This window comes from Neopsephotus bourkii, unplaced genomic scaffold, assembly GCF_033783945.1.
Source record: "Neopsephotus bourkii isolate Nb327-2 ecotype Australia unplaced genomic scaffold, CSIRO-AGI_Nbou_v1 NB_1148, whole genome shotgun sequence".
Taxonomy (NCBI): domain Eukaryota; kingdom Metazoa; phylum Chordata; class Aves; order Psittaciformes; family Psittacidae; genus Neopsephotus; species Neopsephotus bourkii.
In genome coordinates, this window is record NW_026901634.1 from 420363 (window position 1) to 445947 (window position 25585).

Below are 25585 nucleotides of genomic sequence, written 5' to 3' on the forward strand. Positions count from 1 at the left end.
TTTGCCACCTATGTGGATAAATGTACACAGATGGAGTTGATTCATCCTGTCCTTTCTTTACAAGGACAACATGCTTCCCATTAATCTTGGAGAGAGGATAAAGCAACCATCTCTTGGCAACCCTACTTTTGGATCATGACAACCTAGCAAAACAGAGTAGTATAAGTTAAGGTCAAACCTGATGGTCTTGATAAAATTTCTGCAAGTGGACAGAGTGACTACACCTACTAAACTGTTCTGCTGTTTTGAGGGTCCTCAAAATATTGATGTTGGGGAGCCCAAGAAGATGTCCTTAAACCTTCTTGTAGTTGGACAAGGACACGTATTAGGAGAAAACACGCTGCTACCTGACACGTGAGAGGAGTTGGAATCCTTGCTCTCTCGGTGGGTAGTACGTGCTATTGCTTCATCCATCTCCTGCTCAGAAACCTGAAGTCAAGTGGAAGACAGAGATCAAACTGAGTAGGCAAAATGAAGATGCAAGTCTGACCACTTATCACTAGAAATAGGTGACTAATTCCAGGTATGCTACTATTTATAAAGATGCAGTAAGGACCACCTATTTGAGAGCTCCTAAGTCCTAGTCCCCTGATTCAGACTCCCTCCATGCTACTCTCCTGCATAAACCAGGAGGCAGAAGCCTGCCGACTTCATGAAGACCACGTCCAAGCACCACATTATGCAAACAAATAAAACAGCCAGACTTAAAGAAATCAAATGAAGCCATTACAGCACAATTCTAACTCAATTAAATGCTGTACATTGATTTATCAAGAAAATATTACTTTAAAATAGACAAAGACTGCTTTGTACAAGAACACATCAGCAACCGAAGATATTCTACACTCAACCTACCGGAAGAATACCAGACTTCCCGTGATATTAGCTGTCTTTTTAATTTTCATTTGTCCTTGCTTTTAAAAAGAAAACCTAAATCAGTAATCGGTAATTCATGTTTCTCTGGTTTAAGAATAAATACTGGTTTACCATATTTGCTAATTTTGTTCTGAATGAGTGCCATACACTTAATTCTTATTACTGGAAAACTCCATGTAACTTTATAACAGGAACAACTAGTCTACAGGAATACATATATTTAAAAACAGAAAGCAAGTTAACTCTGTCAAAAATAATTCCTATGCACATTGCTTTACATGAATTAAAATTCAGCATAAATAGGGACTAGAAACTTGAATCTTTCTGAACCATGAAGATTTGAAAGATTTCTAAGCAAACTCAGCAGTTTAGACATAGTTTAAATGCCACATTCACTCAGAATAATAAGAAGAAAGAAAATTTTGTGGTATTGCTCTTGGAAGTACATGAAAACACTAAAGTGAATGTATTCAGCAACAAAATGTACTGTGGACCTTTTGTGTCATAGAATAAGACATTAAGTATAAAAACATCCAAAGCAACATGAGCCTTTGTAGAAATACATCTCTGTTTTCAGCCTGTGGCATGACCTTACAGCAAACCAAAAGCCTACCGGCTCCTGGGGCACAGGGAGTTCCTACAGGACACAGACCAAGCCTCGAGAGTGTGATCTAAGAGCTTTACACAAACTTTGGGGTACAAGATGTCCCAGGAGTGAAACCAGGTGTTGGAAAGGGTGCAGTATCGGTTTAAAGCTAAACATAAATCCACACTAGTGCAAGCTCTTCTAGTTTTGATTTTTAGGATCCTCTATGCCTAAGGCAGATCAAACTGGAGACGGACAAGCTAATTAATTCCTACCTACACTCCACAGGCTGAAGTATTATTAAGACCTAGCAAAACAAAATAAAACAAAACCAAGATAAAATGGCCACACATGTGTACAGATCCCTCATGCTGTCAGAAAAAAAATGCTCCACTCTTGGCAGTGTTCAAGAAGAGGCTGGACAGAGCCTTGGGCAACATGGTCTAGGCTGAGGCATCCCTCCCCATGGTAGGGGGTTGGAACTACATCATCTTAAGGTCCTTTCCAACCCAAAACATTCTATGATTCTATGACAGTGGCATGATGATAAACATACGTGCCCATATGGACACTCCTTCAGAGGTTCAGCTATGAGGGACTGTGGATTCAATACTGCCTAGGAGGAAAAAATGTTTTAGGGTCACTCAGCTTAACTTTAAGCTTTTCTTAGAATTAGCTTTGCATTTCTTGGCAAAGAATTTGTTGTAATTTTAAATATCACTTATGAAAAACTGCAATAGGAGCCACTTAATAGTTTCCCTCTGTTACTGAGTAATAACAAGCAATTAGCTTAACGCAGTTCATCTCCTCAGCAGATACCTGGTTAAGTCACTTACTCAGTTTCTAGTCACCATCACAGCAAGGTGAAGTATGGAGAATAGAGGGCAGGTTCCATGGAGCCTCTCCAAAAGTCTATATACCTTAATAATGCAATCAAATGGAACCATTGTGCTAGTTCAGCACAGCATACAGACTTCCTTGAAATACTGTTATCTTAGGCTATAAGCCCAATTCTTACGCCCTTCATGCTTACCTTTAACTAACAGAACCACAGACTCTTTCTTTTTAGCAGCACAAGGCCTTGCAGCAATGATAAAAAACTCTGGGCAGCAGACCCCTATTTGTCTATTGTTTGTATATTTGATTTAGCAGAAAATATGCAATTAATTATAAAATAAGAAACCTGAGTTCTCCTAGATACGGATTTATTAAGGTCTCCATTTGTAGTTAGGAGTTTAAAAGTCAGCGCTCTCTGGACCTACTAATGCAAATATTTTTACAGCTTTATTCCTGTTTAAACAGGAAGGTTTTGCATGCTCATAAAATTCTTTGAAATACTGAAATAAAAGAAGTTGTTATTCCCAATAGCTTGATTGAAAAGGCTTTTATCTTCTATCATCAATTTTTTAAAACTGCTGAAAATACTCAACTTTGTAAACACAGCCTTCTTTCCAAATTGCCCTTGCACAGATTTCACAGTAGCAGTACATTCCTGATTCACGTTTTAATTCCTGAAGGAAAACTTTGATCTTTGGGCAGATTTTACTTTTTTAGAAACAGTATTCCTACTACTTTATGATAGGTGATCAGTTCAATAAGCTGATATTTATATTCCTGGCCTTAATTCATATTCTACCCAGAGACAAGCTAATTGCAAAATGACTTTTAGGAACAGGAGGACCTGTGCCATATTTACTTGGTCCAAGTACTGAGGAAGATGGGAACATTCACTCAAGTAGTTTCAGGAAAATTGCATTTGATCAGTGGGTGATTTAAGTGAAAAACAGCAGGGACAGTCCAGCATTGGTACAACTTACAACACTGGAAGGCATCATTACAATCCTGACTTACTACACAACACATGCCATAGAGAAGAAACTCCAATATTCTTCATTTGCTGCTTTCCTGACACCAAGACTTAAATTACAGCACCAGATACAAACCAGACACACTAACTCATTTACTCCTCACCTTTGGGTTAGGATGCCGACTAATGATTAGGCTAACTGGACCCGGACCACATTCGCTCAGGATGGCGTAGGCTTCGCTTAATGCTGCGTGACGCAGGCTCACTGAATCTGCCTCCAGGATCTGGTCACCACGGCTGCAGAGAGATAGAGCCAGTTAATCACAACTGCTTTTTACGAAAGCATTTGTGCTTTCAACTGATGGCTAAGCTTTTTCAAATATACAAGTGTCTGGAAAAGATCTGACGTGCAAAGAACCCAGTCTTCGTCTTGTTTCCAGTGACGTGAATGCTTCAAGTCCTGTTGACTTCATGAGGGAGGTGCAGAGATCCCTTCTGCACTTAACATCAGTGCTAAAAATCCTATTAAATCAACAGAGAATATTTGGCTGCACTTGGACTAGGGTGGAAGCAAACTTCTGATTCCAGTTCTGCATTTTGAAACTTGTTGAGCAAAGAGAAAAAATTAGATTCAGATGGGCTGTTCCTCTCCCTCATATTGAATTACATAACACTAAACACACTGATAAGAAATAAACGATTTAAATACGAGTTTATGAAATTACTCCAGGAGAAAATTGAGTGAGATAAGCTTGAATGCTTCAAATTAAGATACAGTGCCCATTAGAAAGAAAAAAACCAAACAAACCAACAACAAAACCCAAATCAACAAGCACCAAAAACTCATCTGAAAGGAAAGCACATATTGTTTACTTTTTTTTTCCCGATTTGCTAACTCTTGCTCATGATGCTTAGACATCTGCAACTATTTAAAAGAAAAGATCATCAGCTAGGGATATCATTAAAGCATTCTCATAATTACTAAGGCATTTGCTTTAAACAGACATTCTCAAATAATCTACTACTGCTGATTTATATTGGGCTACTTTTGACAATGGAAATAAATTTACACTGAGTCTACATGCCAAAGGCAAAATGGCAATAGCAAGTGGCAGCCTTCAGTAACCTGTACATCTGGTACAAGCTCAGGAAAGCAAAGGGTGACCTATTGGTTGTGTAATCATGCTGGTGCTCTGCCAGTCATCTAGATTTACAGAGCTATTAGAAATGCACAGTCATGTACATATACAGTATTATTTACACAGGCACATCATTGAGAAGGGAAGCTCAGATATGGAGGAGCTGGATTCAAACCTCTCTGGTATTCTAAAGCCAGTATTTTATTAACAAAGTTTTCAAAAAACCAAAACCATCCTCTAAGTTTTGGCTATGGAGCCATAAACCACTGATGGGACAACAGAAGCAAATGTCTCAAAGGAGCAAGCTAGAAATCTGGGAAGCATGCCTGGATATAATCAATCATTAAACTTAATAAATGATACAGCTCTTACATACAGATGCAACCAGCATTGCAATCTTTTCCAAAGAGGCTTACAAGAAAGCAAGTTGGCATTAAATACTGTCTGCTACAGACATTTCTATACGGTCGGAACTTTAAAGGGCTTTGGCAGGGACACCACCACAAAATTATCTTCTTCCCTTATTCCAAAAAATCCAATTGCTCTATCACAGTTTTCCTGGTAAGCAAGGAAACAGAAAGGCACTCTGTTCTAATGCGAAAGCAAGGCATTTGCTGAGCCTCTCTGCACCAGTGCTCACACCACATGTTCAGGGCGGATCACGCAGCCCCACTGGCTCTTCAGCAGAGCCTCCCCTCCCAAGTGATGCTCCCAGCACCCACCAGCATTTACTCAAGGATGCAGAAAGGTGGCAGATTCCCTCCAATGGTTTTTAGAAATGAAGCCTCCAGGAGAGGAACAGCAAATAACTTTCTGCCACTTAATCCAACCTAAAGCACAAGGGACCAATTGCTTCTCTTTCTAACAGTTCGTTAAAGACATCTGAACTCCATGACAGAGTAAATGAGACGGGCAGTTCAGTCTGCAGCAACCCTGCCAGACTGACAGTAAGGGCAGAAAAGCACTGCTGCAGCCATGGGCACAATCAGCTGCAAGAACATCTCCCCCAGCTCTTTTCAAGAGAGTTTCAGGTGACTGAGCTTTTAGCAGAGCTCTGCAAATTTCCTCCCAGTCTGGGGTCTCTGGCTGCAGCTCTGATAAAAAGACATGAGGCTGCACTTCTTGCTGCTCTCCTTTCTCAAAGGGTACTATTAGGCTCAGCTTTCTGTATAAAGAATTAAAAAAGAAAAATCAACCACAACCTTAATGATCGTGCTGCTTCCAGCACACAGAATAATGTTTCCTGGGTATTTAATACCCCTTTGGAATGTCTTTATTTAAATGTTTTCTTTTTGGTCGACTCTTTAAGTATAAATCCCCTCCATGCTACATCAACCCATTGGTGAAAACAAAATCTCAAACAATTTTATTGTAAAACCACTCCAGCATGTTTCTGCTTTAACTAACCTTAATCTGCCATCCATTTTAGCCACCGATCCTGGGGCCAGACTGTGAATGTATATTCCTGGAGAACTGTTTTCCAGCGTGAGACAACAAGCACCAATGCCAAGCCCAACCCCTGGCTCTGTGAAAAACAAGAAGTACAAAGAAAAGTAGCAGATTGCAATCACACAGGACACACAAATGTTTGTGTTTCCACATCCCATCTAAGACCAAGACTCATGCATTGTTTCAGGGCTGGCCTTCAGTGCAGTCAGTCAGGAAGCCAAGACCAACAAGTGGAAATCAGGATTGAAAATATCTGATTATGACTGTTTTCTGAGATCCATCACTTCCAGAAAGTTCTCTGTGTGGCGTGGGAACCGCCTGGAAATGTCACACAAGGTCTGATCTGGTCCAAGGCACAAAAAAGTGGGGGCAGCAACGCAATAAAGATGTCACTTAAGATCACTGCAAAAAACATGAGTACAGAAGATGCTGCCAACCGTACTGCTCCCTTTTGTTATATATAGGTATGGCATTCCTCAGCAAATTGGCAGGAAGAAAGGTAAGGCATTATCTCTGTCTGGTTCAGTAATTACCTCTGTACACTTCACCTTCGCTTTCCTTCAAGTAAGATCATTCCTAACATATGAATTGCTGAACATCTCATCTTCTCTCTCCAAATTTTTAATCCAACCTTTAAAATAAGCATGATTTAAGCCTCTGGAATGGACATATTTGTTGTACCACATACAGCATATCCTCTAAATTTATCTTGTGTAATTATTAATAATGAGAGCAACCCTTATGCAGGAGAACAGCTCATTTGGCCAATTTCAAGCACTCTACAGAGCTTTGCCTTACCCAGAGCTGCTGTTTACCAGAAGGACACAACCATTTGAGCTGCTGAGAGGCTGATTCACATTTTGCCCAGTATCTCACAGCATCCCTCTCTCAGCAGCATGGACACTGAGTGCTACCTGTTAATAGTCTGCTGACTCTGAAGCAGCAAAATGTGGAAGGGGGAACTCTTCAGAAGTTTCTGCTTTTCTCCCCCATCCTGTGGTTCAAGATCAGATGGACACAGGTAGGTTCCCTGGGTACTAGAGCCTCTAATAAGTTCCCAAAACCTCCCCTAAGACACAGGAATTTGTTCTCCAACCCCATCTCAACAGACCCTCACCTTTATTGAGCGTCACATCCATGACAATCCTGTCCTTTGGGCCAGGTCCTTTGCGGCTGGAGGAGGAACTGTCTGCCTCATCAGCACCAGGGGCTGGCATGCCACCGCTAGCACTGGAGCTGGGGGAGCTGGAGCGGCTCAGCAAGGTGGGAGTCACACAGGGTGTGAGGCTCGGGCTGCGCAGCCGCGTGCGCACTGTCAGGGTCACCACACCTTTCTTGAGTTGCTGGAGAGACATCAGAGAACCCCAATAAGGCATCACGATACACCAGCATTTGCCAGTAAACCTGAATACAGTAATCTGTGGCAGCTAAAGGATGTAAAGCTGAAGGTATGAAATGGCACTGAAGAGGATTATGAATCTCCTCCATACTACATCCACGTTACCTTAAATCTCTGAATGGCCTCCTGATGGGTCAGTCCTTGTAGAGACTCTCCATTAACTTCTAGGATTTCATCCCCTGGTAATTAGATACAGAAAAGTAAGTCAGCAATATACAGACTATACAGAGATGTAAAAAAAAAAACACTTTTCCTGTATGTAAGGCGACCTGCTATTACAAAGATTCCAATTAACTGTTCAGAAAAAGCCTTTTACTGTTCTCAGTTTATTTTCACTTGTCCTAATGCCTTTACAAGTTAATAGTGATGAATTAGCAGAGTAAAGACTGTTATTCAGCAAAGAACCTTAACTTGGCATTTTCATACTAACAAACATGCTTGAAACACCATGTATTTTAACTGAAGTCTGAAAATAGATGCTCATAACATGGAAGTCCGAAGAGACTATAAAACTCCCTTTCTTTTATGAACACAAAGAGACTATAAAACTCTCTTTCTTTTATGAACATCAATAGGAGAAATGTAAGTTAAACACAGTGGCATGTCACTCCAAAGCCTGTTAGGAGAAAATTAACCTTCCATCCATGTGCAGAAAGCAAATATGTCATCTTACTAAATGCCTGTGGATGGAGAAGCATGTAGCCCATACATTACAATAGCAAATCCCCTTCTTAAGCCCCGGAACACATCCCATCACATAATCTTCTTACCCCAGTGAACACATCCCAACATACTTCTACCTGCTTCCAGGCTCTGGGTCTTACTTCTTACACACAGCTATGGTGATCTACCTTCATTTTATTAAAAGAGGTTCATCATTATCCAAATTCATGTTCTGCAAATTTATTTCCACATGTGTAAAATTAGACAGCCAATGTCACCAGACAAAGTTACCTCTCCTCTCCTTTCCTGGCCCAGTAAAAACAAATAATTAAATAAATTAATAAAGAGAATGCAAGCTTTGAATAGCCTTCAAAGGGGCTATGGGACAGGTGCTACTTCTTGGCTTCCCACAGTGAGTGCACAACCCATACGACAGGGACACAAGCTTCCCTCTAGCAGCAAGTGTGGGAGTTGGCACCAAAGACAGCCTCAAATACAAGTGTGATGAGATCTAAAGAGGGCAATGATGATACAAGAAGGAGAGGAGTAACACAGGAGCAGCTTTCTGTAAAAGACAAGCAATGCAACCGCTGCAGAAGAGTTGTTAACCACCACTCTAAACTCATGGTCACTTTGTATTTTCAGCAGTGAGTAATTGTCTGTCTTTCTGGCATAGCACTCAGACCAGGGTGAAAACGAACACAGAGCAGGTTACACATACAGCTCAGAGATCAAGCCTGCAAAAGCTGTAATAAAATCAGGATATAACTGCTTCCCCAACCAGCCACATGATCTTACTGCCAATACCATCTTTCCTCTTCTATTTTTTTGGTTATGACGCTTACTCGTTGATAAATGTCAAAATCATACCAAGATGTTTAGAGAGCACAATGGCCCAGAATAGTCTCTCCCAAGCATGTCTTTCTATATAACCCCTTCTTGGACCAGCCTTTTAAAGCCAGATCTTGGTTCGATAGATGCATTTCACAGCTATCAGTAACCCCCTCCAGTTGAAGAATTGCAGCTTATGTATTGGGCAAATAAAGTTCACTGAAGAGGAAGAAAAACAAAACAAAACAAATGATCATGTTGTAGTTTGCCCTTCTCAATCTGCAATATAATCAAGTTAACTGCTATGAATGACCTTCCCAGGATGGACAAACAGGGTATGTTACATTCTCCACAGCCTCTTGCTGATGGCCAGGTACCTAAATAAAGTCGTACTGGAGTTTTACTGCTGGACTGAAATAATATCCCACTGTGGTCCTTTACATGTAGTTGAATTGTCTCTACTGTACCTTCTTTAAGCCTTCCATCAGCAGCTGCTGCTCCATTTGGGAATATAGTCTTCACAAAAATCCCCATGCGTCCACGAGCAGAATCCTGACCTCCCACAATGCTGAATCCAAGACCCTACAAAAAAAGGGAGAAGAGGCAGCTGGCACCTTACTTTATTAATACCTGTGTGGGAAAGACTGCCAATAAGTCAAAAGAAAGATGAAAACCTAAAAGCTTCTGATGAATTGCACTGCCATCTTACCCTCTGCTTGCATTTCCTCATTTGCTTTCACTCTAATACCAACACACTTATCAGCCCAAAAAAGTAGCAGCAGGCACCTTAAGCTGAAATAGCAAAAATACTATTTTGAGATTACTTTAAAAAAAAATCCACTGGGCCAATGGCTTTATGTTATCCTACTTGCATTTTAAAAACCGTAACACATTGCTTCTAAATTGACAGACAGTAGATTTCCACCCCTGAGATCTATATCCAGGATTAACTGTAGTTTTCTCTGCTGCCACAGATCCTACATTTCCTCAGGAAAGAAAAAAAAAAATAGAAGCTGAAGAACATGACATAAGGTCAGTGCTGTAATGTCAGGAATGCAGCTGGAATGGGGCTGCCATGGGGGGGCTGCCACACTCATGTCTCCAGAATAATTAAAAATGTACATGTTCCATGTTGTATTTAAATAAATCCAGATCAATACATTCCCCAGGGCTCCATCTATTAGCTCTCACCCCTGCACTGCCCCGGCTGGCTGCGGGACCATCTTGTGAAGCTGATCAGGGAAGGGATGAGCACAGCAGAATGAACCTTTCCCCTCTCTACTGAGTTATTTCCCAGCCAAATTACTTCCTCAGTTCACCTCTCCCTGCCCCATATTCCTTCTGTTGTCACTGCTGTACATGTGTTTTACAGAATAAAGAGAAAAGTCACCGACCAGGTGGACAAGGGAAGTGGAAAACTGCTGTGCTTCAATGATCTGAAGCCACTGTTATTATTAGTGCCTCAGGCACTGCTCTCCAGCTGAGGGATGCTTCCAGGGTAGGCACTGTGTTTACAATCCAATACAACACCCAGCTCTTTTGTTTTACTCTGAATGTAAAGTAGACTACCACAGTTTGAGCTTCTAGTAATCTGATATGACATCACCAATTTCTACAAAGGAAGCATCTCCACTGTGCAACACAAAATAACTGCTCACTGTGCAATTATCAACTGCAAAGCATCCTATAGAAAACAGGAGGCTCCTGGCATGCCTCTGCACAGACACAGCAATTCTTCCCCAGCAATGTGCGATATGGTGGGAGAAATACAACTGCAAAGCACAACAGTTCCCACGTTAGCCCACCTTCATGCAGAAGTGTGGTCACTCCACAACGTAAAAAACACCCCCTGCATGTCCACCTACAGATGACAACCCAAGGGTAAACATTAGCTCCTAGTCAGCAATATGGTGTCTCTGTGGAAATCCTTTTCAAGTCCAGGGACTCCATAAAGATCATAAAGCAAATGCTACTGCAAAAATTGTAGTGGAATCCCTAACAGAGGTGATCACTCAAAAGGTGGGGGAAAGGCACCTAAAATGGCAGCTGCTTGAGGTGGTTGATGTTCACTAGAGTCTGCTAACTGCAGAAAGATGGGAGAAGGTGGCTTATCTCACAGGGAGGAATAATCTAATTCTTATGAGAAAAACAGGATTTAAAAAAATGGTGTATGTGGAAAATGAGGAAATATTCATTTGGAAATGTCATTAAAGACGTGAAGCTCCCAAAACAACACGAGATACAGCAACCATACTTCAACCTACCCAGAGAAACCACTATTTCTAACTTTTTTGCTGAACTCAAAGCACAACAAGGAATTTATTTTGCATTTGAGCTTAAAAGTCAAAACAAGTCTTTTTAGTCCAAAACATATCCATCTGATGAATACAAAGAGTTATTACAGAAAAGGACATGCATATTTATAGCATATTTAAATGACAGCCCAAATACTACTGTGGATTAGATTAGGGAAAACAATATACACCTAGGTTAATGCTTGTCTATTTTCTGTCAGCATTCAGCCAGCTGGTACCTAGCAAACGTGCAAACATATTACTGGGGGAAGAAAAGAGGGCTCTTTGACCCAGAGAATTCAGACAAGCAATCAGCCAACCAGGAAACTGTCTTTGGGTTTAATGCTTAATTTGCAGTGATGTTTTTTTTACTGTATCCAGATTCCACACAGATAACATATGCCATCCATAAATACACATGCAAAGAGGTACTTTTCTGTAGGTGCACCAGCTTTGCATGAACATGTACATTTAGAGATCCATTACCAATATTTGGCATTGCAGTAATGACCAGGAGCCCCAAATCAGAATGAATGACACCCCACGTCAAGTGTGCGACACAAACATCACTTCTCCTGCATCTTGCAGGTGTAACTTTGGCATTTACAGTTGAAAATGGGATTTGTTTATCATTATCGTTGTTATTATTATTATCATGGGCTACCTTGAGAATGCTGGAAGTCCTAGGCAATGGGAGACAACTCTTAAAACCTCAGCTCTTGCTACATGTGAGAAACCAGCCACATGCAGAAATCCTCACCTTGCCTTGCCCTTTCATCAGGACAATGTTGGAAATGATGGACGGCTGGGTCAGTCTCCATGGAGATTCCACCTGGGCAGCACTGAAGGAACGGGTGGATTTCTTCACTATATGGTAGTCCTAACAAACATAGCAAACAGGGGAAGTCACTCTCATTGCTTGGCACAGGCAGTAGGATATAACACCAGGAAAACTGCATGTGTCGGGGAGAGAGGGAGGGGAGGATCTTACAGATATATTCAGAAAAATGTTCAAGGTATGAAATCCTAGCTCATTACACTCAAAGTGAATCTTGCCACAGTAATTTTCTCGCATTTTGCACAGTAGGATCATTTTGTAATGTACCAGTCACAATTTAGATTAAAAAGATTAAGATTAAGGGTAGCCTCATGATATACTGAAGTCCTTAGCTGTTTTACAAGAGAAAAAAGAAATAAAGGAAAAAAGAAAAAAGCCTTCATCATTAAATCACTAAAATAAAGAGAAGCAGGATTTTTTGGCTCAAGTCCTCACATCTCTGGAACTGGAACACACAAAATCATAGAGCAATTTGCGTTGGAAGGGACCTTCAAAGGTCACCTAGTTCAACCCCCCTGGAATGAGCAGGAATATCTCCATGTAGATCAGGTTGTCCGGAACCACATCCAGCTTGGCCTTGAATGTCTCCAGGGATTGTGCATCCACCACCCCTCTGGGCAACCTGTGCCAGGATTTTACTACCCTCATTGTAAATAGTTTTTTTCTTCACATCCAGCCTGAATCTTCCCTCTTTAGGTTACAATCATCAGCCCCTGTCCTACCACAACAGGCCCTTCTAAAATGTCTCTCTCCATCTTTCTCATAGGCCCTTCTTGTAAGATCAGTCTTGGGATCTTCTAGCCACAGCATGAAGTGCCCCCTTCAATATCCTCGGAGTAAAGTTCTCCGTAGGTGGCCAACGCATCCCATTTTGGGGTCCAGGCCTGGTTTCTGTCCCTACCGTGCACCTACATGGCCTTGTTTCACTACTCTCATGTCTATGAGCTCCAGACAGATCTTGGAGGACCAAGCACAGCAAGATGCTCAGAGCCAACCCTGTCTTTCCACCCACCTGCCTGGCTCCTGCTGACTCCAGCTGCTGGGGCAGAGAGTGTTTTCTTCCACCCCGGGAATATTTCACTGCTATTTCGTAAGTCGATTCTCCATTTTCCACCATCAGCTCATCGTCTTCTCCCACGGACTCCAAACGGGATCCAGCACCTTGGGAAAACCACAGAAACACATCTCTCAAACATCTCAGAGCCACTTTATCCTCTTGCCAGCATGCTATGATTTTGATTATCCCCAACTAAAAATCTCCTCCTGCTGTCACAAGCTTTCTACGATCCTTCAGTGATGCTGAACTCCACAGCACTGGTGCTCATGGTAGTAAGCAAAAGCGGAAGATAACTGAGCTGGTATCTTAGGGACAGGAAAGAAATTCAGCTGTTCTCACCCAATGGCACTTGCCAGTGCACTAAGCTCTCAGCTTCATTTATTTAAAATTAAAAGACCTGACACTGTAGCAGTATTCATTTCTGGAGGTGTCACGTCACTTCAAGGGAAATTTTTCTGGAATGGAAAAAGGAAAAATGTGCCAATGAAATGCTATTTTCTTTCCTTCTGGCAATGATCCTAGTCGTCTTAAAGAGGAGGAGAGTGCAGAGTTCATGTAAGAAACAGAATTATTTGTCTTGAAGGACATCCTGTAATTACCCGCAGAGTACCCTGCTCCTCACACCAGGGCTCCTCCAATCCTCATTTTCTCTGAGGTCCCCACAGGAACCCCAGTCACAGCAGCTCCCGAACATTTATCCTTGCGATTTCCCTGCCATGCAGGGAAGGGATACTAACCCATATTTTACAGCTGAAAACCCAAGGAACAGACAGGCTAAATTCACACAAGCTGGATTTCATTATGTGGTGTTAAGATTACCTTAAACCAACTCTAAGTTTGTGCTGTCACAGAAAGGAACAGATATGCTTTCCCCTCATCCTCACTGCCCTCCCTGTCTTTACTCTGGGGACAGGGCTCACAAGTCATGGGCTGAGGTGAACCCACTGTAAATTTGCCCAGGAGATCCCCAAACCCATTTCCTTCCACCTTCTCCTTGCCCAGGGACTGCAAGCATCACTGCCAGTGCCAAGGAGTGAAGGAGCACAGAGCTGGGCGCTCACTTGTTTTCACTCAGCATTAAAGCAATTCTGCTGCCACATCCATAGGCAGAATTTGGACCCACTGTCCAAGAGTGCAGTTTAAGCCCACTCCCTGCTCTGGAGTGCAAAATTACCTCTGGTTTTAAAGCTCTCCTTCTCTGGGCACACAGGGCACTGCTGCTGGTGCACACAGCCAGGACAGATACCTTGGCAGGACCCAGTATCCTGTCACTTGTTCATTTGAAAATCCTCCTGGCACTTACAGTTAACCCTTTCCTGTCACACCTCCCTCTCTTCTTCTAGAAGAACAGTTATATTTCTGTGTTTTCTGACCATCTCTGAATGCAGCTTCCTTTCCCACACTGCAGCCCAAGCTCACCCACAGCCCAGGGCCATCAGCACTCACAGGAACCAGGGCTAGATCCCCAGTGAGCCTCCAACACACAGCCGCAGGGGCTACAGGCAGAGGAGCTCCCTGGAGGATGCTAAAAATATCAGAGTAAATCTAAATTAAGCTGAGACAGCAGGGATGGAGCTTCAGAAAGAAACAGGAATAAGAACATGATGGAACGCTGCATACGGGTTACTCTTAAAACCTGGGGGCAAAGCAATAGAAAATCTAGGGAGTATTTGCCATATTGGGTATTTTGATGATGGTATACTGAAATATATTCCCCACCTCAATATCAGAACACAGTGAAATATATAGGGAGGAAGGCAGAGAAAAGAAGAAAAAAAGAAAAAAAGCTTCATCTTTCTGTCCATTCAGCTCAGGAGGCTGAACACAAACTTCCCTAGCTGGGACCTGGCTGGGACTTCCCTTCCAAATAAAACTAATACGATCTCCAAAGGAAAGAAATCCTATCTCCCTTTTAGACAGTTAAAATAAATACACAACATAAAAATTCTACAATTGGTATCTTTTAGCAACCCAGCTTTACCTTGGGATCGACTTCTGTATTTCAGTATACCACTTCCCAGGTTTGGACTTGGGTTGCTTCCTTTGGATGCTTCTGCACAAGCTGGATCTTGAGATTTCTCAGTTTCCATTACCTAACAAAAAAAAAAATATTAAAAAACTTATAATTATTTAGTTGTAAACCTGAAAGGTTGATGGAATTCCTCTCATTTTTACTAAGGGTCAGAAAATTCCACTGCACATAATCTTTTTCTCCAAAACATGTCATTATATTAAGCCACCACACATTTCTGCAAGTAATTTTCCACAATGCCTATGGTTGTTATTGTAAATTTTACCAGTGGGTAGAGCTACAGCTCACTATGGACAGAGATCCTCTGCAGGGTACCACACTAATGCCTCCAGCACCAACAGCACCTCATTCAGGTGCTTCCACATGCATTTTAACAAAATTTTAATGCTGCTTTTATTGCAGTTAGTTCAGCTCAGCAAGCTTCCAGAGACATCACAGTGAAAAAGAACACTTTAGAAAGAAGTTATTTTATTGATAGTGTTTGGAGCTGAATACCAATGTATGATGGATGAAAAGCTAATTTAACAGAAAGTTACGAAAATTATATAGCTAAGCACTTACAAGAGAAGCAGCAGAAATGCTCAACTTAAATTTGCACATGGAATAGCAACCCCTGCCACCCTGAGTAAATACACTGAGCCTGTTTACCTCCATGTTTGCCTAGCCGGAGGTGACAATACAAGGTGACAATGAGCAGCAGCAGCATGGCCACATGGCCAGGGATGACCAGAGCTGCCCCTGTACAAAGCCCACAAAGACTCTCCTCAAGCCGTGCCCTGTGGCAGAGCCTGGTGACCTCCTTCTCCATGTGCTGCTTCCTTTACTGAGCGACAGCAGCTGCCCTATCCTAGATGTGCCCCTCCACAGTGATCATGAACACACTCCCCTTGGAGATACTCATTCTTCTACATTCACTGGAACAGGCTGCCCAGGGAGGTTGTGGAATCTCCTTCTTTGGAGACATTCAAGACCCGCCTGGACACGTTCCTGTGTAACCTTATCTAGGTGTTCCTGCTCCGGCAGGGGGATTGGACTAGATGATCTTTTGAGGTCCCTTCCAATCTCTAACATACTGTGATACTGTGATACATTTTCACCCCATCACCCACCATGCATCCTCTGTGTGATTATTCAGACAGCTCACGGCAAGGATCACAGAATTCCCTGTACAACGATTTGGTTGCACTATAATTTTAATGTACTATATAAACTGCTAGAAGTCAGCTTAAAAGATATCGCACCCAGATGACTGAACACTCTTTCTACTTCCCCTATTCAAGTTTAAAACTAGCAGAATCTTCCCCAGAACCTATCTCCTATCTCCAAGTTCCTCTTATCCCCAAACCAAGGAAGATATAAATTTATCTTTTGCAGAGAGTCTAGACTTCGTAGTTTCATTTCAAAGAGTAAAAACTTTAGGAAAACTTAAAACTGGCAGATAACAGGAGGCTGGAATGGAAACTTGCTTTTTATTCCTTTCCCTTTAACATGAATAGCTACATGTAATTGACACATAGCTTGCACAACCTAGCTAGTTCTTGTTGATTTTTCAAGGCATGGCAGTGACTACTTCAGAGTCCAATTCTAGTATCAAAGCTTTGCAGATCACAGCTCCATGTAATCACATTCATATGTAGAATAAAATAACCACACCAGTCTGAAAAAACAAGAGCTTATGATTTGGCAATCCTAATGAGGCACAAGATTCCAGAAAAAAAAATAAATCAAGAAATGAGATCCCACAACCCACCCAAGAGACCCAAACCATCAGGGATTAGCCCACAGCCAAAGCACCACAAACTCTCTCTATGAGAGATAGGGATATACCCAAAAGACAGAGGAAGTGTTTGGAAGTGAGCCAGGACTTCATGGATCACACAAAAGGTATGATGTAATTTACCATACAAGTGAAAATACTCTTTAATGAGAGTATCAAGAGTGTACAGTGAAAATGCCTACTTCTTACAAAGGTAGAAAGTATTTGTGCAAACACACAAAAATCATATAGCTGATGGTTTTAAAGGTGTGCAAAACAATCAGTACTCAGGGCAGTACTAACTCTGTGGTGGAGAAATATGTGAAGCATCAGGCTGAAGAAAAACAAGAGGGGTGCCTCACCAAAGAAGCCACTTTTGCTGTTTATCTACCCTAACAGACAGCGGTGGGTCCAACCTAACCTTTTCTGGAGCAGAGCACAACCCAGCTTGGGTCCAGATCTGTAGAGCAGTTTTGGTTTTGTGGCACATACGGATACGTGCAGTTACACCTGATGAGACCACATAATTGCCAGCTGGACTGTTTCCTCCAGCTCAGAGCATGGGGGGGAAATTGAATTAGTTTGCAGCAGTGTACAGAGAGAAGCTGCAATCACCACTACCACAGACAATTTGCACCCAGAGCTTGGGCTCAGGAGTGACCCATTTGACACATCTTGTGTTTCTGCTACACAAGGTTTGGAGCTTTTATTGTTTTTATTTATTTTGACTGTGCAACAGAGGCAAAGTATGGATGCGTTCTGGCATTACATACATTTCTGTCTATTGGGGTGTGAGAAAAGCAGGAGATGATTGCCACCTGCATTAAGACTGTGCACCCTGTTCCTCCCCTTCAACTCTGTGCAATCCTGGAGGCTGTGAGCCTACAGAAAGCAAACCTCCAAACCCCATGTGTGATACACAGAAGGGTATATATATGTGCGCAAATACCAGTGCCAAGGAAAGCCTCAAGGCGTTCGCGGTAGCTTCCTGAAATTACATTTTATCGAACTTGGTTTCAGACTACAATAATAAGTAAAAACATCTAAATCACCTATGTCTGTGTTTCTCTCTCATTTTAGCGAAAATACTTTTCTGACATCATTTATAAACACATAGAGGAAGACACTTCAGCTGTCTAAGTTGTTGAGCTTGTCTAATAAACCACCAAAAGTTTCATCCTATTCAGAAAACACTTAAGAAATCCAATCCATAAAGCTTGCGAGAACTCCCAAAAGTTGTGCGTCTGTAATCTTTGGCTCTCTCATAACTTAGACAAGAAGAAAATCCCAGCTCCACCTTATCCTTCTGGCCACACATGAACATATCGCTTTACTGTCTCAAGACGGCTGCCCAGATTTAACCATGCCATTTTAATTTTCCTCACTTTCAAGGAAATGGAGCTTATTATTTCAGTTCTGTACGCCTCTTATTAAACTAAAGCAATAAATCCTGCCCAACACCACCCTGGCGTTAAGGACAAGGGAAGCTTTAACATGCACAGTAGTTTGGAGGGAGGTCTAAAAATAGAGCTCATTTTGCCAGTTCATTAAGTAGCTCCAGGATCAAGTGATGGTGACATCTCAATTGATTTCAAAGGAAACAGCGCTATCATGAATACGCGGTCCTGGCACCACACCAGAACGAACTACTGCCCTTGGAGTCCTCACTTGGGCAACGCTCCAGCGTGACCAGGCCCCTAATTAGGCAAGAGGAGGAGCAGGATTATGAGAGTCTGCATTGTTTAACCGCAAACAGCTTGGCAATCGTTGCCGATCTACAAAATCAAGGCAGCACACAGGGGATGATACAATTTAATAAGCAAACTGCTTCACTGCTGCTGTTGTGGAGCTCCTAAGCTGCCGCCTTTGCCATCAGCAAGCCCATTTGACTCCCCATGGTGCAACCTTCCGGCTTCCTTGGCAGAGGAGCGCTAGCAGCATACAGACAAGATTAACCTGATAGGGAGTTAAACACCGAGAATTAGACTGAGCTGTCTGTCACATGCCAAGTTCGGCCCTTCCTGCACTGACAAAGCAAGTTCACTAGCAAGTCCATTGTCCTTTAAAACAGCAGTGTGAAAGCAGAATGGCCGTGCCCCTACGCATAGCAACCCTCCACAAGCTCCATGGGATAATTGCGCATCTCCTTTGGTCGTGACACAGCCAGGAGAGTTTTTCCTTAAGCAGCACCACCCCAAACATACTTAATCATGAAACACCCCAATGTCACTGTCTTAGAGCAGTCAGAGGGATGAACTCAATGAGCGCCCAAGGGCAGCCAGCACCAGACCCTTCAGAGAAAGATACAAAATACCTGACGCAAATCTGGCTTCACCTGGTCCCTGCACAAAGTCTTCCCTCTTCATGCCTTGAGACCGGCTGATGCCTTAAAGGCTTTAACCTTTCCAAAAATTTTGAAGATTTTCTTCCAAGGTCTATTATAATTCTAGTTGTTACAGTTTGTGCAATTATTTATTGCTTGATGGAGCACAGCATGCTTCAAGCCTTAAATGCATCTGGACACAGGCCCTTTTACCTTGCACAGAAAGTAAAACACCTTCTCTTTAAATTAGCTCCTTTTGAATTTAATTGAATCCATCTCTCAAATGAATTACAAGATGCAGCACTATAACTTAACAGCATTAGCACTGCCAATGATGCAGAGCCCACGGACTTTATAATCTTGGCCAGCATTGAGTTTTCTGTGGCTTACTGCTCTGTTTTAGGGCATGCACAAAGATGCCAAAAAGCTGGAGACTCAGACAGGCCAGGATGCACAGCATCAGTGGCTACAGTGCCCAGGGGCACCCTTCTGAAACACAGCACCTCCCAGTGCCAAGGAAACCCACTTGTCATGGGGCTAATGACAAGTCCAAATTAAACCCAGATTTAACTGGTTTTGGTGCGAGGTAGAGGACACCCCTTTTCCAAAGGATACTGCATTGCTGCTCTCCTCTGTCACAGTACAAACACAGAGATCAAAATGGAGAAGATGAGGAATATCATCTCCATGGTTAGCACTAAGTCAGTGCCTTAACTGGCATCTTAGAAAACCCTGGTGAAGCAGCTCTGCACGTTGGCCAAGGCATGCTCTTTCAGCAGTGCTCCAGGAGGGCTCGAGTTGGGCTAACTTAGCATGACTGCTGAAACAAAGCATCAGCCACCTTCCCCAGCAGCTTGCCTGGGAATTACCCATGCTGGTACCAGTGGGTGCAGACTGTGCTTCCTCCTGCCCAAGCAACAGGGATGGGAACCTGAGGCCTCCACTACCTAATTATAAAGAAAGTGTTGGAAAACTCCCTGTTCATGTGCAGCAGGAGATCAGGAAATCTGATAAACAGTCAAGAATTGGAGCTGCCCAACATTTTGAATAGGTGGAAATGCCAAATAAACAAAACAAAAGCCTTAAAAGTGGTCTCTAAGAATGTATGGTCTGTCACTCCACCAAACGCCTGCATTCAAAAGCCACCCTAAGTGTTCAGTGTAATGTAGCAGTTGCTGGAAAGGGCATTACTGTCAGCTCCAGGAGATATAAAACCCTAATGGTTATGTTTATTGCTTTTTACCCAGTCTATAGAGCAGTCACACACAAACCTGCATATGAAACATAACCTGGCACTCACCACCACAAAGCTAGCAGCAGTATCTGTTCATGCACCTTTGGCAAAGCACTATGGCAGAGCTGAGTTTCTCTCATCTTCAAAAATGCTCTCATTTTGTATATATACTTATATATAAAAAATAAAGAGTTATTTATATATTTTGTATCAGACGCTCCAAAACCTTCTCCAATGTGTTTGATACCAGGAGCCCCAGTGTGCTGATCATGGTCCAGAGGACGCCAGTTGGTTCTTGACGTAGCAGGATCCCAGCTGGGCTGGCTCCTAAGATTCACTGGTGCAATGTATTTTTGGTCAGGGCTGCAGTTAAGCAAAGCACACTTCCTTTTCAGGTTTCCAAACAGTCGCTAAAATTAATGATAATATTTCTAAGAGACAAAACTTTAAAAATATCCTTTTTAAATATGAAGAAATGCAGGAAATGGCTAATGCAGCTAAGCTCTCCAAGAAACAGATATCACAGACAAAACATTCCTTGGAAATAGCAAGATGTTCCCAGCTAAACAGTTACCAATCTTTTTTGGACCAGATAATCATAATAGATTGGAGAAGAAGAGTTTTCATTAGAAACAGATTAGCTAAAGGAAATCAAATGCACACATTTCTGAGATGGTGAGCAAGCATATCACTGCTGGGTTTTGGTTGGGTTTGTTTTTTTTGGTTGGTTGTTTGTGGGGTTTTCTTTTTGTTTGGTTGGGGGGTTTTTGCGCGGTTTATCCTTTATTCCCCCAAAATCAACACATTTGCATGCAGTTTAGTCGGTGTCCACGAGATGTCTCCATGTGCTGCAGACAGGTACCAGAAAATGGGTCCTGGTAAACAGGGGCGACAAACATGGAACTCAAGTTGTGTGAAAGCTGGTTCAGCTCCTCCATTATTTTCTTTAATAAACACTCAATTCATGGCTTAGCACAAATCCAGAGCTTATGTATCATGCGAAGCAAGACAAACAATAGATTGCTTCTGCTGTTTTTTTGTTTTCTTTCTTTTTAAAATGACAACCTTTTCACTCATGGTCAGGGACAAAGCAAGCAATAAACAGACCTCAGAATAAAAACCTCTCCTGAGAACAAAGCAAGACCTTCCTAATACCCATGTCAACCCACAGCTCCAGAAAGCATCCCCATGACACAGCTGTTGGAGAGCGTTGGATTTCAGCTCCAAAATCATGTTTTGTATCATCCTAAATACACAAGAATACAGAGTATGTATGCATTAAGTGTCTTTCATACCTGAATCGAGGATTTGAAGCCTCATATATTATACAGGCCACATTTATTTAAAAACAGCACATCTCAAATGAGTTTTAACAAAGCCCAACCAAGGCTGGACTGTATACGTGCTCAAGAATATGCAGATACACACACTGCAGATGTGATGATAATGACATTCACGCTAACTCTGAAATCCTACAGTCTTTATCATCCTTCTGTTAATCATCCTTATGTGAACCGCATGGCTGTGACAGCATCTCTCTTGTTCCAGTGCCATGAGGGGGTTATTTTTAGCTTGTTCATCTCCTTCAAAACTGGGAAGCTATCCAAACAGCCAAAGGAGAGACAGTCTGTACTGTATCTGTTGCTTTATGGGAAAAGCCCTCATTCACAAAAACAAAGACCATGCAGAACCTGTACTGTAGATAAACGTGTTTCTATTACTCTGCTGATTTGGCTTTCAAACATATCACACAGGAAGAACAAAAATTGTAACTCTGGGCATTGTGTGCACTGATACTTACGGTCATCTCAAAAAGGTTATCTTCCACTAGCCCAAGCAACAGGAGATACTCCACAGCTTGCAGGCTGCATCATATCTACAGGGAACCCTTCAGAATACTGGCCTCTGGGTGAAACAGTTCTCTCTGGGCTTGCCTTTAACACAGAGGCAGTAGCAAGTGGCCCAGAAGGGCTGGGAGCCAAGCACACGGAAGGATGCGATTGCTGCTGAATTACTCCCTCCTGACCTGAGGAACACATTCACATTAATGTCTCCTTGACAGGTCAATTTTAGAACGTGTGAAAACCAGTAATTCAATTGCACTGCCTCCCTGGGGGCCTTTCACCACTCTTCCTCCTCCCTGAACTCATGTGATGTGTGCCCACACCTTCCCCAAGCTCTTGCCATCCCTGCTCCACCACCATCAGCCCATCACTGAACAACCCACTGGCAATAAGGCAAACTGCAATTGCTTATTTTCATGTGATACGCCTTCTGGAAACAAGATAAGATATAATATTGTCCCAAATATTTTGTAATTTTTCTTCCCCAAATTCCTAACTACTTGTACACTAAAAGCTTATACTTGGAGTCACCGTAGGACCCACTATGTCTGCTCAGCTACAGCATGAGTGAAGGGCACTGCATGGGCACAGGCTCACAGGTATGCTGGACAAGACTACCTCAGAAAGGTACAGTGCTGCCAAATACAGCATTTACAGCTGAGCAGCAGCTCCAAGCATTGCTAAGGTATAGCTGGACCTGCCCATGCCTGCCCCTACAAGGGCGATGTGACACAAGGCAGGATCTGCAAACACTGCTAGCCCTCACCATGAAAAGGAAAGGAGTTACTAAACCCTCCTCCAGGACCAGGGCTGGCCACAGCCAAATCTCATACCAGCTCTTCATCTTCTCCCCACCACCATCAAGCAAAATATTTCATTGCAAGGCAGATTTCTGCCAGCAAAAGGTCTTTCTTGCCTTTTTTTCCAGCCTTTTGGTGCAGTTTGAGGAGTGAGCAACCTCTTTTGAGACTGTAGTGCCCTAATGGGAATGCTCAACTCCTCCAAGTAATGAGGGCCCCTCCCCGCGCTTTGCACACATTTAATTGTTGAGTTATGCTTCCTGTTCCTTCTCAATGCTAATGCTTTTTCTGAAATTCTCTCCTAGTGTTTCCAGAAGAACTTTTGACCCCAAGACTGTTTTTAAACTTACAGCATTGTTATCCTCTTCCTTATTATGCTTGCACAGCTACAGGTAATTACACATGGATCCCCTGGTAAGACAGAAATGCTCATGACAGAAAATACCTAACCAGTCCTACAGCTCAGATGAAAAATAAAAACGGGGAGCAAGGGGAGTTATACAAAAGCATTGCTTTATATTCACAGAACAGGTTTATTTATCCATTTTCAGCTACATGTCTTGCAAAAAAAAAAACACAAGTGCGTTTTGGCAGGGATAAGGAAATCCCACTCATGCAAGAAACCTTTAACTGGAGACATCCTGTTTCTATTACTTGTATTAGAACCAAGACCTTGCTGGGTCATGGCTGTCTCTGCATGCAACACAGCCCACCGCTTGTGTGAAGGTACACATCAAACACTTCAGGTCAATGCAACATGATTAAACATGAGCTAAAGGGGCTTGCCACTCCACAGCAGAGGGGTCATGCAGCTGAGGATGCTGCCAGAGGCTGTGTCTGCATGGTGAGCTTGGGCATAGGGAGGCAAACTGCCTCTCTTCCCAGCTTCCCTCCCAGACACGTAGGGGTAACTATGACCTCCTTTCCCAAAGAAGAAATTTCTCTCTTGTAAATTCCAATCTTTTCAGAATAGACTCATCTCAGGGTGCTGCCTCCAGTGTTACAAGTGGCAGATACCAACGGGAGAGAACAATATTAAGTACTGAGGCAGACACCCTCTTGTATTTAGTAACTTTCTGCAACTTCAAGCCATTAATATGAAGCTGGTTACTGAAGGTGAACACCTGAAAAATAAAGTACTTGGATCATCATATACTGAACAACAGAGCACTACCAGAAACAAAAGCAAAACACTTTTGAAGCAATTAAGGATGGCACATGCCTCTGTCTGGAGACCCAAAATGCCCTAAATTCATCAGACACTTGGCAAATTCTTGGCAGACCTGCTTTCTCTTTAGAGTTCCTTTCCCAGGATGCTCTGCAAGCCAGCAATACAATGACAGACTCAATTTCAGGCAACAGAAATACTCGGAAAACTGAATTAGAATTGAAAATAAATCAAAGGCAAATACTATCATATCATCCTATTTCACTCAGACATAAATAATGACATTTTAAAATACCAACGTCAACAGCTCAAGGCAAAATATGGACTGTGGGATGTGGGGAGGAAGGGTTTAAATCCCCAAAGTGCCTCGGGAGAATTTAGCATAACACAACTCTGTGGCCTAGTATTTCGTATCTGAAGTTAAGACACATTTTGGCTAAACTAGCTCTAAAAGAAATGCACTTCAAGGATATTAACAGAACCCTTTTTCTGCCTGGCAGCACAAGTTTTATTGAAGTTAGAACTTTAAGGGATGTTTCCTGTTAAACAGGGCTTTACATAAGGAGACTGTGTAACAACAGAGCTCCAATTACATTTGTACTATGAAACTTTAATTAACGGAGCACAACAAGTGGACTTTCAAGTAAGACTTAAAAGTGATTGTTTCTCTTAAATTAGTTTTCAGGTGCCACTAAACTCTTTTGTGGCATCCTGGGGAAGCTGACCAGCTGAGATTATATTTCCCTCCCTGGAAACACTGGAGCAGAACTTAAAGAGTTTTAAAGAACCTGCTCACAGAGAAAACTTTAGCCCCTAGAAATGAGATTGGAGAGTAAGACAGGTTGGAAGGAACCTTTCGGGGTTCCTGGTCCATTCTCTACCTCAAAGCAGAGACAACTTAGGTTAGGTTCCTCAGGGCCTGATCCAGTGGAGTTCTACATAACTACAAGGATGAAAATCTGCACGTATCATAGAATCACAGAATCCTCAGTTCAAGTGATTATTTTTTTCTGCTTTGCTCAGCTTTTTAAGCAATCAGGTGCTAAGGCATTAACAGCAAGTCAAATTATGGTTCTGAATTCTCAGCACTGAATTACATTCATAGTGAAGTTAACAGCAACCCTAAGAGTTCCTGCAAATTTTGTACTATCAGAAGACAGTATCAGTATGGAATTAGATAAGCACCGTGTTGGTCAGAAAAGGGACAATGAAACCTCCTCTAATAATAAATCACTCTGAGTTACTTCTTGTTACCTACGCACCCAGAACCCAACAGCATCCTTTTGAGCCTCTACAAAGCCCTGCACAGTAAACAAGAAAACTAATTAACCTCTCATCAGAGGTGAGAAAATGATGGTAAGGAAGGTAACTCCTCGTCAGAGCTGGGTTGAGAACTGGTTTCAAATCTGAGAGGTCTAACACTTAAACTAAGACCACAGCTCCAGCCACCTGGTATAGACCTTGAGTACCACCCACTCACCTACACTGA

General features: G+C 42.3%; 1 protein-coding gene across 4 annotated transcripts in view; it reads right to left on the reverse strand.

Annotated features, from left to right (window-relative positions):
* The window catches only part of PDZD2 (PDZ domain containing 2), a 91355-nt gene that overhangs the window by 25691 nt on the left and 40079 nt on the right, over positions 1-25585 (reverse strand). For all 4 annotated transcript variants that reach the window (XM_061363238.1, XM_061363236.1, XM_061363235.1 and 1 more), the window contains 9 exons: positions 14921-15032; positions 12895-13043; positions 11805-11924; positions 9218-9332; positions 7362-7435; positions 6975-7200; positions 5816-5933; positions 3434-3566; positions 348-429 (listed from right to left, as the gene is read on the reverse strand). In XM_061363238.1, the coding sequence (XP_061219222.1) occupies positions 348-429; positions 3434-3566; positions 5816-5933; positions 6975-7200; positions 7362-7435; positions 9218-9332; positions 11805-11924; positions 12895-13043; positions 14921-15032 (1129 nt within the window). The remainder of the gene's footprint in view (positions 1-347; positions 430-3433; positions 3567-5815; positions 5934-6974; positions 7201-7361; positions 7436-9217; positions 9333-11804; positions 11925-12894; positions 13044-14920; positions 15033-25585) is intronic.